This window comes from Gymnoscopelus microlampas (genome assembly GCF_963454915.1).
Source record: "Gymnoscopelus microlampas genome assembly, chromosome: 14".
NCBI lineage: Eukaryota > Metazoa > Chordata > Actinopteri > Myctophiformes > Myctophidae > Gymnoscopelus > Gymnoscopelus microlampas.
Window position 1 is genome coordinate 38,063,245 of NC_139951.1, and position 16,824 is coordinate 38,080,068.

General features: G+C 41.9%; 1 protein-coding gene across 2 annotated transcripts in view; it reads left to right on the plus strand.

Annotated features, from left to right (window-relative positions):
- Window positions 1–5,229, plus strand: part of bub3 (BUB3 mitotic checkpoint protein) — a 6,130-nt gene extending 901 nt beyond the window's left edge. For both annotated transcript variants that reach the window (XM_084079495.1, XM_084079494.1), the window contains exons 2-7: window positions 765–959; window positions 1,066–1,135; window positions 1,245–1,396; window positions 2,107–2,265; window positions 3,013–3,190; window positions 3,533–5,229. In XM_084079495.1, coding sequence (XP_083935621.1) covers window positions 765–959; window positions 1,066–1,135; window positions 1,245–1,396; window positions 2,107–2,265; window positions 3,013–3,190; window positions 3,533–3,753 — 975 coding nt within the window. In that variant the 3' untranslated portion in view covers window positions 3,754–5,229. The remainder of the gene's footprint in view (window positions 1–764; window positions 960–1,065; window positions 1,136–1,244; window positions 1,397–2,106; window positions 2,266–3,012; window positions 3,191–3,532) is intronic.
- Window positions 5,230–16,824: the final 11,595 nt, after the last annotated feature.

A 16,824-nucleotide genomic window follows, 5' to 3' on the forward strand; every position in this document is an offset into this window, starting at 1 on the left:
AAACATTTGTACATAGGATGTACAAATGGACCCAGAGGGAACCATAGGGGTCCATTTGGTTATACAAATGTAACCAAAACCAACCTGCTATTACTGTGTAATTATAATATCAGGTTGATGGATTAAGAAGGGCAAATGCCTCACATGTACTGTTAACTGTGTGTGAAGTAATCTGCTGAGATGATAACCATGGTCTTATGCTCAAGTAACCATGGAACTGTCTTTCATTACTGTGTCATTGTTACTCATTCAATCATGAAACTAGTTAGTTAATGTAAGAGAATCTGCGTTTGTTTCATTAAAGCTGCACTATGTAACTTTACTTTTCTACCCCGGATTTGAACCATTGAGCTAATAGAGGATACATTTAATCTTGACCATCAGGTCAAAATTCGTGTCACATTCTGTGTCAGTGAGACATGATCTTTGACACAATCTAAATGTCAATAGAAGAGCAGGGAGACAAAATACAACCACCCCAATTGTATAAGTTATATTGTATTGATATACTCTTACCAATACCATACAGTCGGGACTAAATTACATTTTATTCATGAAAAATAGTTACATAGCGCAGTGTGTGTTAAGTGTCCTTTGTTTTTATTTTTGTAATTGATTTCAGATATGTGTGAAAGTTGAATCTGTGGTGTTGACTGCCACAACGCTGTAGTTGTGTCTAGTAAAACGACCTTCGATGGAGTGGCAACTGCATGAATCCTGTCTGGTCGTAATCTCAGTCCTTTGTGTTATCTGAACTTCTGCAGATGACGGGCTCAAACGAGTACAAGCTGAACCAAAGCCCGGAGGATGGCATCTCGGCGGTCAAGTTCAGCCCCAGCACTGCCCAGTTCCTACTGGTTTCCTCCTGGGATTCCACCGTCCGTCTTTTCGATGTTGGCAGCAACACGATGAGGATGAAGTACCAGCACACCGCCCCCGTCCTCGACTGTGCTTTTTATGTAAGCTGCAAAACAACACTATACGATAAGACGCTGTTTTAGAGCATGATGTCGATGCATTTTGACATGTTGATGTAGTTAAGTTCATGTCACTTTCTGTTTGCAGGATCCGTCACATGCTTGGAGCGGTGGTTTAGATGCACAGTTAAAAATGCATGATTTGAATACGGATCAAGGTAAGTCTGCCACATCAACGTGGGTCAAGGTTCATGTACATTGAAGTGAGTCTGCTAGCTAAAGGCCTGACTTAATTGTATGTGACTGTCTCATACTTTCGCCAAATAGATACAGTAGTTGGAACACACGACGCCCCGATTCGCTGTGTGGAGTACTGCCCCGAGGTCAATGTCATGGTAACTGGCAGTTGGGACAGGTCGGTTCGGATGTGGGATCCGAGGACACCCTGCAATGCTGGCACATTTTCACAGCCTGAAAAGGTAGTGTATTTGGCCTGGGGATATATCTTTTGCTGACCACATATGACAAGAAACTACATTTTTGAGAATTTATAATAATAATACTAAGTAAATATATTTTAAGTAGTGATTATATTTTGTAGTTACAAGAATCTATCACAGATCGGGTTTGTCACGGTGTGATTTGATTTTGTTTAACCAGAAGAGCCAGTTATGATTCACGATTGCCTGGCAAGAGGAAATGTACCTCTTGGGAGGGGATTGGACAGAGAAAACATTAAATGTTGAGGGAAAACATGGACAGTGGAGTGTAAACAATGCAATGCATGTATAAGCCAATAGATAACAGTAAAAAAAAACAACAACAAATACATTGACTGCCAAATTAATTTTAGTGTCAGAATTGTTCTTAGTTGCGGACTTAATTTGTTAAGATACTGAACTCAGATCTGTTGGCGCATTGTCCATGTGCAAAGCTAACACAAATGTATTGTATTTTTTAGTTTTTTAAAACTACTAGAACAACATAGTAAATATATTTGCTGAAACTAGCATACCTACAAGCTCACAACAAATGTGTCACATTGTGAGCTTGCAGATCTGCTATTTTCGTGGAATGTTTGTCCCGGAATAGTGATGCTAGGGTATTTGTTCAAGCGGTAAACCAAGAAACCCTTTCTTTCATCTGTGACTTTCTTTCATGCTTTCTTTCTGTTCTGTCTGTGTGAAAGGTGTACACACTCGCCGTGGCTGGAGACAGGCTGATCGTTGGCACGGCTGGCAGGAGAGTCCTGGTCTGGGACCTGAGGAACATGGGTTACGTACAGCAAAGAAGAGAGTCCAGTTTGAAATATCAGACGCGCTGCATCAGAGCCTTCCCCAACAAACAGGTAAAACCGTTGGCTCCGGATCAGCTAAATTGACCCAAATTCACTTGTTAAGACATGTATGAACATCTAACGCACAAAACGGATTTGAGCTAAAAAAGCATTATTTTACACTTTGGCTATTCAAAAATAGCAGATATACAAGCTCATAGCACGGCACCGAGTGCTGCGCTACGAGCTTGTAGATCTGCTATTTCTTTTAAATCGTGGAAAATGTGTGCAAATCTTTGAATATATATATATATTCTTTTAAAGCGATAATTTTTAACTAAAAGTTTTGGTCCCTGGAACAAAATATTTTGTCCGCGTCCAATCATTTTGGGGGTCCTTGACATGGAAAAGTTGGAGCACCACTGATCAACAAATCAGGAGGATTTTTAGATTGTATTTGGCCGCGGACACCCACCTCAAAATATTTTGTTCCAGGGACCCCCCAGAAGCAAAGATTTGAGTTATAAATGTTTGCTTTAAAAAATATATATATTCAAAGATAAGCACACATTTTCAAGATTTTTCAAAAATAGCAGATCTACAATCTCACAGCACGGCACTCTGTGCCGCGCTTTGAGCTTCTATATCTGCTATTTTTTAATAGCCAAAGAAATCTAAAGTGACACAGATGCATTCCCGGATTGAATGGGTTAAAATGACAAATAATGAACAAATTACAGGATATCAAGTTGATGGTACAAATTTCAGTACCAGTGAAAAGGTCAAATTGCAACATCAGACCCTGTCTCTTTGCTCCAGGGATACGTCTTGAGTTCAATCGAAGGCCGCGTGGCTGTGGAGTACCTGGACCCGAGCCAGGAGGTGCAGAAGAAGAAGTACGCTTTTAAATGCCACAGGCTGAAGGAGAACGGAATTGAGCAAGTCTACCCCGTTAATGCCATCTCATTCCACAGTGTTCATAACACGTTTGCCACAGGTACGCCTTTCTCATCTCTGCAACACTTTATGATCCAGTCTCCTACTTAAGCCCTTTTCATCATTACAAGCTCACAATGTCACATTGCGACACATGTGAGCTTGTAGATCTGCTATTTTTGTCACGATGTCACCAAAAGATTGCCGAAAACCGATAAATCAGTCGGGCTATAGTCATAATGTGAAATTGTTTGGCTGCGAATTACTGTCCCGTGACTGACGGAATTATAACTACCAAGGATTTGTGAGGAGCACTCTGTTATTATTATAGATTCTAATCTGAAAGAATGTACACAGGGAAAATAGCATTTGAAGTTGACCTTGAAGCCTCTCCTTCCACCAGGTGGCTCGGATGGCTTCGTAAACATCTGGGACCCGTTCAACAAGAAGCGCCTGTGTCAGTTCCACCGCTACCCGACGAGCATCGCCTCGCTGGCCTTCAGCAACGACGGCACCATGCTCGCCATCGCCTCCTCCTACATGCACGAGGAGGGGGACATCAGCCACCCGGAGGACGCCATCTTCATTCGCCAGGTCACGGACGCCGAGACCAAGCCCAAGTGAGTCCTCTACGGCGGTCCCTGCGCCGCACCGCGGGTCGCTGCTGAATTTGCGAGCGGGCGCGTTTACATGGAGCATGCACAGCTGCGGCTCGTGCTGATCCATATCTCTCTTTTTCAATATCCGACAGTTGACAGACAGATGAGAGGTTGAGTAAATCCCAGTATTATCAGTTTGTATATCGATGGGGTTGTGGTAAATGCATGGTGAAGCAGAAACCCATGTTAGAAATTGGTGACTAGAAATGTTTAATATTGAACTTCAATATGCCAGAATACAGTATTTGTGCCCCCACAAATGTACTAATTAAACAAAATGAATGATAATGGCGAGCACTCACTTAATCGTAGTCTTTTGATTTAGATATTTTTTCGTCTTTGTTTCTTAAACCACTTGAACCCTAGCGACCCTGTTCTAGGCAAGTCATAAAAGACGGAACATTTAGCAAAAATAGCAGTTCTACAAGCTCACAACGTCTGTTGGGAGCTTGTAGATGTGCTCTTTTCGGTGAAGAGATCGGTTTTAGAGGGAAAAGAGGAGGGGGGCCAAGTACAGACCCATGGGGGACCCCGGTTAACGATGTATATAGGATTTAAGTGGTTTAAAGCAACAGTCCTCAAGACACAATTATCCTGTGTTTAGCAGGCATACTGGTAAAGATCTTTGGTAGATAGTCTAGGACTCTCCCAGAAGCCCTGACATCACTTAAGACAGTTTTCCAAAGCAATTGTAAAAACATAATAGACAGCTCCCTGAACCCGCTTGGATTTTTACTAGGCTTAACCAAGTTTCAAGTCCTTCATTCATAGAGTAAACATCAAAATTGAGCCCACAAGCCATATTCTCTGACTGTAATCTGTTCTGTTTTCCATCCGTGGGCAATGGCCAGTCAAGGGCTACTGGGTCCATATTGGTCTGTTTCACCCAGCTTTATTGATTTTTATCATGATGGGTGGTTTCCCTCAGCTTTCATTTGACCTCAGAAAGAAATATCACAATGAAACCCTTGGCCGTTAATGGAGTATCACTTGTCTCCACCACATTGGTTTAGCTACATCCATGGGTTGATTTGGAACTCGATTCTCGTGTTTCTCGTCCACAGGCCAACCTAAGTCTTACCTTGGAATGGTTTCCTCTGCGTATGCCCTCATAACATGTGGCATATTGAAGTTTATAACACTCGAAATATCTGCTGGCATCCAGTGTACTGTTAACCAATTGTTTCTTTGACATTTTCATCTTTTCCTATTAAACAGTATGTGTTTTTCTACTGTTTTGTAATTAATATTTTACATTTTCACTATCACCTCTGTTCAATCCTGCTCTGTGAAATATATTTGTCAGTTTTCTTTTTCTATCACTTTGGTTTGGAAAATACTTGGCAGACACGGATTGTTGCCGATTGTATATTGCTGCAGCCATTTTTCTTTGACTTTTATTAAGATGCTTGTTGATATAATAAAATATGGTTGGATGTGACCAGTTTTATTCATAATTTGTATTTTGTATTTTGTTTTTTACTTGACATTGACATAAAAGTGACATTGACAAGTCCAATGTACTGCATGAACTCCTTTCTAAGACCATAATTTGTTAGGTGCACACACTCACACAATTGCTCCCCAAAAGCTGTGAGATTTGAGGAATGTGTCGAGACGAGCGAGGTTCTTCTCTCTGATGAGGTGTTGAGGGAAAGTGATGATCTAATGGTCTTGCCGAGGGCTCCACTTGCCCCCAGACAGTGACCTCCTGTGTTGATAGACATCACAGGGCTACAGCCTTAAGTAACTTCTGCTATAGTGCCAGGAGCAAAACCATAAAAGCACTAAACTGAATGACCTGACCATACTGTGCGGGAGATCCTGACTTTGCGCTGAATTTCCCCTTCCCAGCTTTATTGTCACATCACAGCAGAAGTAAGAAAGTGGGCGAAATTCGTTCGAAAGAAAAACAAATGATCTACATATTTACACAGTACCCGAGGTGAGATGTAATGGTGCGTGAGACGTGAGCATAGCAGTAGATGTATACTACAGTATGCCATGTCATAATACTGTATAGGCGAACATTTGGCGAAAATAGCCTTTCTACAAGCTTACAGCATGTTGCATTGTGAGCTTGTAGATGGGCTATTTTTGGCTCAAAAAATGTGTAGAGAGAAAAAAGGAGGGGACCAATTCTAGACACCTGGGGTACCTTAATCAACAAAGTATACAAGGCTTAAGTTAACTTCAAGCAGCCTTAGGATCAGGTGCAATATTCTGAGTGAATTTACCACATCCAGTGTCCAGTGATTTGTTGTTACCTTGGTGACAGAGTTGACAAAAAGCAGACCCTTTTATTTCAGCCCTGCGCTGCATGAATGAAACGGAGCAGTGCCTTGCAGAAGACTTAAGTAGTGCTTTTTTTTCTCAGTTCACATTTTCTATGGCAGCAAATGCAATTTATAATGCCCTTCAGCAAAAGCAGGAGAAGATGGAGACGTCAATTATTCTATTTAAGAACTACAATTTTTCCTAATAGGTCTATCTGCCTCCAGCAGTATCCTGGAAATGATTTGTTCGCTTGGTTAAATGATGCAACTAATTCCCATGATTGCTGATAATGAGTCAGTCTTTGTCATTGGGATTCTGACTGCAGCTTAATATGAAATGGCATTCAGTTTTGGAAGGCAATTACTGCTCATGCGCCAGAGTAAGGCCAGGGTTTGTTGTGGAGGCCACAGTAAATTACCTTGTTTCCTGTCATCTTTGGCTTCCACTAAATTGGTAAATTGACTTCCCTGAGTGAGCATTAGAACCGTTAAGGTTTTCATCCCTGGGACTGTGTAGCTGTTTTGCAGTATACGCAATCGTGCGGCCCAATTTGTAAGATGCAATACATTTTGATGATTAGAACATTGGCAGTTTCCTTTTCAACGCAGCCAAAACAAATGGCAATAGTTGATTAGTGAACACATTTGTAATAAAACTATTGGAAAAAGTTCTTCATTCAGGTTTGCTAAGGAACGGAGGCTTGTAGTTAAGTGCAGTGCTACAGACAAAACCACTCAAGCCTGATTCGGAGTTGCTCGCCGAATTTAGCCGATCTAGAAGCTAACAATGTGTCGCATCGTGGCACGTTGTGAGCTTGTAGATCGGCTATTTTCAGCGAGCGACACCATAAATGAAGCATCAGCCATCAGTGTGCTTCCTCCCAGCACACCACGGCTTGTTCTCCCACTTGTCTTTTTTCCTTTTAGCCTTTTTGCAGTTAACCACATCTGTGGTCGTGTGGCCGGGCTCTGGTTTCCAACCACTGAAGTGTTGCAGACAGTTTGGCTCTACATGAAACCATTACATGACAATTAAAAAGGGGCGATTGTGCTCCCAACAGCCTGTCATGTACATTTAACCCAACCACAAAAGGCTCTTATGATCACTCAGGAGGGGGACGCATGACCTTCAACAGACACCTTATCTCTCAAGACTGCTTTCTAATATTATATCAGGCCAATGATACTATCTCGCATGAGCCGCGTGGAAATGGGGAAATCACATGATCCATCAGTAAATATTGACAACGTTCTATATTGTAGCCTTGCTTCTGTTTCAGTGCCACGTTGGCTGTAGGGAGCCAATTGCGGTGACACCTTTGTTCTGTTGCAGTGAATTGCTATTTCTATCATTTATAACGAGGAGGTTATAATAAATTAGACATTCTATAATACAAAACAAAATATACAATGACTGTTTTACCATGGCACCAAAAACAACAAAATACTTTTTTGATTCATGTTGATATTGTACATGGTGCTGTGCTCCCCCTCCATTCATCTCTTTGAGAAATGATCTCATCTCAATTGTAGGGAATAGAGGAGGTAGGTTTTTCTTTTATGTATGATTTAAAGTTAGTTTGCTTTAACAGTCACAGCCCTAATTACAAAGGATGCAATCAAATAATTCCACAATACAAAGGCATTGTATAGATTTATATGTGGACAGAAGTCAGGACAGGTCCAGTAGTCTTTGAGATATCTTGTTTGGGACCAACGTGTTAGATGGACCAAGCAACTGACATTGCCATCCTTAGTAATAATCATTTCCAACTGTGTTATTTCATATCATTTATAATAACCATCAGCTAGGGAATGAAAATAAGTAGTAGCTGTGTCAGATTTTTAACATACTTTTACTGACTGCGGACAGATTTCATTTAAATATTATAGTGACCCCACCACACAAACAGGGCTATTTCAGGACAGCCACTATTGGGACAAAGACGGAAATGCGCACAGATAGGATGAAGTCTTGGCGTCCTGCAGCCTGCACATCCCGGCTAGGTAGGGTAACCTGAGCCTCCCCCCTTGGCCCTGGCTGTGGCCTGGGCCCGGCCACAGTAACTCACTCTAAAGCCGACCCCAGCCCCGGGGCTGCTTTTAAAAACATTTGGTGGGTGAGACAACATCTCCTCGAGAGCATTGTAGTTACATTACAGCTTAATTAGACGGCAGGGCTCAGGGCCATACAAGCCACTGTTAGGTTTCACACATTCATCCAGCCATCCATCTCCTCCCAGGCAGGCAGCACATGGAGCTCGAGTCCAAGGGCAAGTACACCTGGGACCTGTGGTAGTAAATCACAGCATCAACGGCATCTGACAGGGGGGGTGTGGGGGTCACTGAGTTTGGGCTGGAGGTCCTACACATTAGCTCCTCTGGGGTGCAGGTGGAGGGGGGTGGGTGGGGGTATTAGCAATTAGGTCCTGTAATATGCGCTGCCAGAATGAGGCTGGCAAAAAATAAATAGTGAGACCAAGGTAAATTCACCACAATATGCTTGTATTATGGATTGAGAGATAGATAGATAGATAGATAGATAGATAGATAGATAGATAGATAGATAGATAGATTGATTGATTGATTGATTGATAGATTGATAGATTGATAGATTGATAGAATAAAGAGAATATTAATTTCTTCATGATATTACATACATGGATGGTACTTGGATCAGATGTGTATGTTGAATGAAAGTTGTGGCTTTCCAATTACTCTTCATGTCACCTGTCACCTGATCGGCTATTTTCATAATGCCCGAAATGTATATAATGCTGAAGTGGGTAATGTATGTTTTGTAATTTGCAATAATAATCAAAATCTTCAAAGTAACTAGTAACTAAAGTTTTCAAATAATTGTAGTGGAGTAAAAGTATAACATTTGCCTTTGAGATGTAGTGGAGTAGAAGTAAAAGTATAGACAATTGGAAATACTCCAATAAAGTAAAAGTACCTCAAAATTGTACTTAAGTGCAGTACTTGAGTAAATGCACTTAGTTACTTTACACCACTGTTTAAGAGTTAATCGTTTTTGCACGGTAGGCTATAAGCGCCACTGGCTACACTCATCAGAAACAGCATTCCCATGAATAGCATGTCATTTCAAACTGACTGGGTCATTATACTTCCTCAAGGGGTGAAACCACAAGTACTTAAACTATAACTGATACACGTTCTATAGAGAGACACCTGTCAAGGCTCTCTGTGAGAACAGAGGGCAAGGCCCACGCCCCAGACAACAAATTCCATTGGAAAACAGAACCTGTTGCATTGTATGAGCGATCTGCGGTCAACTTCAGAGTGACAGCCAGTTTCTATATACTGTCATCCAATGTCAGAAATGGGTGGGGGGGTTGGGTCCCATGGGGGACGGCAGAAAACAGTTACTTGTTATCCCCGTTTAAACCGAAATCGGATTGCAGGCCTTTTCAGGGGAGCCTCTTTGTGTTGCCTTCCATGCCTATGAAACGCTCTGTTATTTAATGGGTTCATGGCCACAGGGCAAGGGTTACAGTTTATCCTTCCTGCAATTAGCATTCACGGTTAGCTTAGCAGAACTAATGCACCACATCTTTGAGGCTCAAGTTACCTTGCGCGCCTCCGTGTGACCGCGGGCGAGTTTTTAACCGACTCGTATCCGTTTCAAACAGCTTTATAAGTAATTATTGGCAAAATCCCCTGAAGAACATTTAAAGCAAACTATTCTCTGGCTATTAAAGAGTTGGAGTCCCATTGTTGCATGTGTGAACGCTGAAGAGCACGATAAACGTACGCAATCTCCTTGCAGATTTACGCCCGGGGGGGTTAAGACAGCACAAGAGCGTTGGTGCGTCACAGATCGCGATCCCTGCCGTTTTCCCAACATCCGTCTGCTCATTTCTTGATTCACACGTTCCATTTCGTCAATCTTTTCTGGGTATCTCCGGCTTGCTCATGCCGACATTTAGGTCAAGACACCGTTATCCCATGATGGTACAGGAAGACTTACACCGACACCATTGTGGGACGGGTTGTGGGCCGAGGTGATCTCATGGGTCTTAAGTGACATTTGTGACACAAGTGAAGCAGCTTGAAGCTGTTCACCGCGATTAGCTTTCCCAGTGTTGTGTAATATTACACAGATTGAACAAACGGATGATCACAGAGGTGCACCACATTGTTTGAGAACTATGGCAAAAATGTAGGTTTCATGGTGGATTGTGTGACTCCTGAATGTGCAGGGGAATCTCTCACTATAAAGTGGATGAGTAAAATGACACCAGAGAAAATTAAGTGTTATTTATGGCTGTTATTGTTTAATAACAAAGCAATAACCTATCGCCAGCATGGTTTAATGATCATTTTGTTTGAGAACTATGACAACAATTTAGTTTCAGTTGGGTGTAGTAGTTTCAGTAGGGTGCAAGGGAATCTGTCCCTTAACTGAATGAGTAAAATGATACTGGAGAGAACTTAATGTTATTTGTTGCTTTGTTTGTGCAATAACAAAGCAACAACCTATTACCAGCATAAAGTTTCATTGAACCATTTATCATTTTGTTGGCAAACCACTTCACCTTTAAATCACATGATTAAAATAACAAGCAATAGCTCAATGATAATTCTTTAAGGTAAGGTTAATAACTGGACTTATTTTCACGTGCATTTAAACTTAAAACTGTGGTTAAGAAGCATAAAATCTATGTCATTGATTCTAAAACACATTTGTCTAACAGCTTTTTGTCTGAGTGATTAGTGACTGAACTAACATACATTACCGGCCAGGACAGAACAAAAATCAATGACACAAAGAGACATACATTTCATAAACAGATTTTGATTATTGGATACTATTAACATTTCTGAATTCAATGGTGTGGAACGGGAGTGTTGTCCCATTGATTCAAATGCAGATTAAGTAAACTAATGTGAAAACAGCGATCAATGTATATGAATCTAGCGGTGTTTCTGTGTGCAGCATGGCAATGCACCGACACTCCACACAGGCTCCACCGAAGCCCGCCTCTAATTCATCATCATCCACACTCTCTATTATTATTGATGACTCTTGCCTCAGGCCGGTCCATTCGTTTTCAGATTTGTGACAGGCAGCAGAATGCTGGATGGAGGTTTATGCTACAGCTGCGCCAGGAGCACTCTTGTTTATCTATTGATCATCATACCTCCCAATAATCTGACGCCTGTCACATTTGACAACATTATGTGTAATGGGTCAGAGGACAGGGCTAATGAAACTGTTTGAAAGATGGATGTTGTTATCCGACGCATTAACCTTGCAAATAGCTGTCAGAGAGGCAACGCATTTACACATACAGTATATACTCTGTTGGCGGGGAACCCCAGTTCTCTCAGTAGAACTACTGAGATAAATAAGCATGGCCAGTGATGAAAACACAGCACGTTGTGGCAGGTTGCTTCTGGAATATAAATCACAGATTTGAAATTGGTTTGGCCACAAACAACACAAAACGGATAAACAGCTAGGTTGAGACTTGATGAAGCATCCAATGGCTGCTCAGACAAGAGGCTATGCGAACAATTTCCTTTCTATCTGATAATAGATAGAAGTCATTTTGACCCTGGTTATGATCAGAACATCCTTCTTTTAGTTAGCACCACTAGAATTTTTAGAATCTCACAATTCATCTGCATCATATTTTGGCAAAAATAGTTTAATTGTGAGATGTGTACGGTACTTTCATAATTATCTGCATGCCGTGAAGGATGCGGGCGGAGAGTATGTTTCCCCCCCTGTCCTTGTGTGTGTGAGTCTGTGAGTGCATGAGTCCACATGCAGCTAATCTCGCAAACTGCTAAACTATCCATGCCAAACCTTTTATGCAGTAGGCCAAGGAAGACAGTCGTGGCCTCTCAAGTCGAAGGCACTTGTAGTCAAGCTTTTCATCACTTGACTACAAGACAGGCGTGCCGACAGCGAGGCCTTGAACGAGCCGATAGGTGAGCGAGTGCCCTTGGCGAGTAGCCGAGCACGTCAACAAGTACGCCACCACTCTGTGGTGGATGGAATAGTTTATCACCTGTTTGCAAATTGCACACATACATAATGTAAACACACACACACACGCACGCACGCACGCACGCACGCACGCACGCACGCACGCACGCACGCACGCACGCACGCACGCACGCACGCACGCACGCACGCACGCACACACACACACACACACACACACACACACACACACACACACACACACACACACACACACACACTTGTGTAATAAAGGACATCCTCTGCAGCCTGTACAACGTTAGAAATAAGATAGAGAATGACGTTATAGAAATCAAATTCTTTCTTCCAGAGCATTGTGAGAGAAGCCATAAGAGAGGTCTCCAACAAGAGGCAGAAAGTGACGGTGAACACTCTCCTCCTCTCCATCCTGGCTAATGTCTCCCTCTCTCTCAACAGTAAGGGACAAAGAGAGAAAAGGCTGTTTGTGTGAAGCACGTGCACACACACAGACACACACACAGACACACAGACACACACACACACACACACACACACACACACACACACACACACACACACACACACACACACACACACACACACACACACACACACCACCACCACCACCACCACCACCACCACCAAAGGTGTCTACAGTAATTGGCTACCAAGCTTTGTTTCATTCACTTACTGCCTTTTGTTGTCCCGCAGATTTTTCACAAGTACAGTATGGTGCTTTAGAGAAGGAGGTGGAAGAGCCGGCCATTCTTTACAGATCCTCACGTGTGTTTCACCATCAAGGTTAAAGAGTTCATTCTGCTCTGGCTGTGCACAGCACACTAAACTATTACTGTGAAACCTGCACCCATTGAATGTGTTCTCAAGATTTTTAAATATTACAATTGTACAATTTAAAGATGCCACCAATATCTCAAAATGTAGTCAAGTAAGACTTAATAAATAACATATGATAGCTAAAAAAAAATATTGCTTTGCATTAAAGTGGGCACACTTCCATGTTCCAATATTTTGCATATTTAATATCTCCACTGACGAGATGATGCATTCAGCCCTATGTGTCTGTAACAGAGAGAGGTCCTCTGTTACTCATGTTTTGCACAGTTGTATTTTGCACAATGATTTTAAGTATGTATTGAATTATAATCATGAAGGGCAAGTGCAATGTGTAATGGGTATGAGTGTGATAAGACCAAGAGCAATATGTTTGAGTATAGTGCAATATAGGGAATGCTGGGTGATTATTGAAAGCTTATGTCCCTGTCCCATGTCCCTGTAAGTTGTGCATGTGGCCAGAGTTATTGGGCTGGACCAAGTCAGAAGGGCAGAGGGGGGGGGGGGGGGGTTGTAATGTGTAGTTGGAATTGCTATGGATATTGTTGTGTAATGTAGTATGAGAATCATTGGTGTAGTTTATGGAGTTTTAATGGACGTCATGAGAGTTAATGTTATCTGTATTTATGTATGTGTATTATTTGATAATCTACCCCTTGACATGGTTGAGTCCAAACTAATTGCCTCCAGCTGAGTATAAAAGGCTGCCAGCCACTAAAATAATCAGTTGGTGGTAGGATGAGAACTGGACACCACCATGTCACCTGTGTGGAGAGCTGCCTCTGTTAATGTATTTTTTGTGTTGTCGGTGAAACAATCAGATTGAATACACCTTTTTGGTTGCACCCTATCAAGGCCTCTGTACTAATTCCAACAGCAAGTCGGGCATTCTCACAGTGTCTGCGCGTCTGTGTGCAGCTAAGCTTGCATAATACTAGGCTAATCAGTGTCATATTCCTTGAGCACACTGACAAATATTTTTCTAATCAGTCAAAGACAACTGTCATTTTTGTTCCCGACTTGCATCGTTCCTCATTAGGGCGGTGCACAACGGTCTGGTGTGCCAAATGAGTGGAAGTTACTTTTAATTTGATGTGAAACTTTATCTTCAGACAGTACCTCCTCAGTTTTGTTAAATGTACCATACATATCGTTTGCACCGTAACGTTTATATAGTTACAGAATATTCTGCATGTATAGAAACCCTATTTCACCATTTACTCACTTAGCCCTATTTTAAACTTACACACATTTTCAGAAACAGTGAAAATAGCCAATCTTCCAGCTCACAAGGTTGTGAGCTTGTAAATCTGCTATTTTTGCTATTTCTGACATTTAAAAAAAGATCACAAAACAATGATCTTGATAGAGGTATTTGGTCAAAAATATTATTGGTCATAAAGATATTTGATTTTGCCCTCGTGCTTACAGTATAGAATATTCATTCTAATTACAGGGCAAGCTCTTCATTCCAGAAGAGGTTCTGAAAATACTTTACAGGTCATGTGAACAATAAACAGGCTTATTGAGACAGGCCCATTGAGACCATATTGGATGCAAAGCCATCTCCACTTTCCAGCAGAGCTGAGTACCGGAAATGAGTATACTGTAGTGACAGAGAGTTTTGGTAACTCCAGGGGTCACGTTGTGTTTATGTGGCGACACAATCACAGCAGAAGTCTTCCCTCAACTCCTCCAGTGCACATTATGTTTCCCCACTTGAACACATCATATAATGTAGGGTTGTTGCCATTGGACAGTCAGAACAACACAATTTCATGTCTAGGGTCCTTCAGGTGGAACAGGTTTGCTTCAGCATGTTGACTGGTCACAACCTTTACTGACGATGGTAAAACAACTACAGAAGATTGGGATTCACATTGTGTCACATCCTCACCCCATAATCTGGTTTATACCAACACATAAAGGACCCTACTGGTCACTGTCTATTCATATAGCTTCAGCTATATATCATACATGAACAGATATTTTCATTTTAATCCCTTCATTTTTAGACTTTGAGTTTGTTTACATTTTCTCCAAAGTCAGTGAACCGTTACTGAAATTACCCGAATTATTGAGTAAATGTTGTCTAATTCTAAAGATCACTGTGCAGTTACAATAAGTCACATGCGTTTGAATGTTCATTGGTCAATAGTCTTTGGCTAGACATCTGTGTTTTAAAATACATTAAAGCAACGACAACATAACTGACAAAAAATAGCCATGCAATAAAGTTCATTGTGTTGAATTACTGACGGTAGTCATTTAAAGTCTCTGCAAGTTGAACTTCATACCATATGAAATGAGCAGGAAAATTGCCAGCAGTAATGTGACGTCAAGTATGAGGTGAGTCATAGTGAGTTAAATATAGCATATTTTATACTTTGTCGTATCATATGACAGTTTCACATGGCGAAAATAGCCAATCAACAAAGCTCACAATGCGTCGCAAGCTTGTCGATCTGCTAAAATGTTTGCGCCTATAATGACATGCCCAAGATACGGACGCCAGTTTGAAAGTGGTTGAGCACTACAGTGAAGGGGGCCGGCCGGGGCGGGGGGGGGGGGGGGGGGGGGGGCTTCAACAGTAGTTTTATACTATTATCTGTGTGACCTACAGAGCAGCTTGTTCCGTGTGTCATATTAGAGGGGTCTTCCTGTCCGTTTTGCCCTGCAGTTCAAGTGTCCGTTCCAAAGGAAGGGTCAAACCATTCACCTGGACAGAAACTCCCTAGGGACGAGTGCTCAATGACCATCTCCGTGGCCAGAGGTCAGGGACGGACACCTGTTCTTACCACAGGGTCAAGACCTTTTGGTTTTTCCAACTTACTGAACAAATAGGTCACCAAGTCTGCCTTCCTCATGTTCATCCTTGTTAGCCCTTTAAGACCGGGAACGCATCTGTCATTTCATTTTAGATTTCTTTGGCTATTCAAAAATAGCAGATATACAAGCGCATAGTGCGGCACCGAGTGCCGCGCTATGAGCTTGTAGATCTGCTATTTTTTTTTAATCTTGAAAATTTGTGCAAATCTTTCAATATATATATATATATATGTTTTAAAGCGAACATTTTTAACTCTGATCTGTGCTTCTTCTTCTGGGGGTCCCTGGAACAATATATTTTGAGATGGGGGTCCGCAGCCAAATACATATCATTTTGGGGGTCCTTTACATGGAAAAGTTGGAGCACCACTGATATAGCAAATAAGTTTTTTCAAAAAACTGTTTGTAGAATACATATTCAAAGAATAGCACAAATGTTCACCAATAGCCAAAGACATCTAAAGTGACACAGATGCGTTCCCGGATTGAATGGGTTAAAAGGATTGACAGCTGACCTCAAAACTGCCTCGAAATGCATCCATCATTGATCGGTTTCACTATAGATTATTAGAAGTGTATAATCATCACGTGCATACAGTACTTACTGTAATTATTACCATAGACCACTGGCTCTCAAATTGGGGTCTGGGAACCCCCAGGGGTCCTTGAGGTGGTAGCCCAATAACTCTTTAAACAATTATACCCTATTTTATTTTTCAGTCATTCAAAAATAGCCAATCTACAAGCTTGCGACGTGTCGTAAGCTCTCTTATAGGGGTCCCTGCTGACCCCCTTCTTTTCAGAAGGGGGTCTGCGGCCATATACATATCAATTTGGGGGTCCTCTACATGAAAAATGTGAGAACCACTGCAATAGACAACTACGCGTCTCTAAATGATAGCCGTGTATTCGACTAAAGGGTTCACAGAGAGACCCAATATCCGCTAGGATTTCCCTTTCAACAGAACCCTCATTGATCCAGCTTCCTCAGGAATTCTGAGTCAGATCGGTTTACCTTGTTAGCTTGTCGCGCTGTGTTCTGGTCTGATCTCCATGTTGATTTCCGCCCCTGGCATCCCCTCCCAAGAGCGGGGCCGGCCAC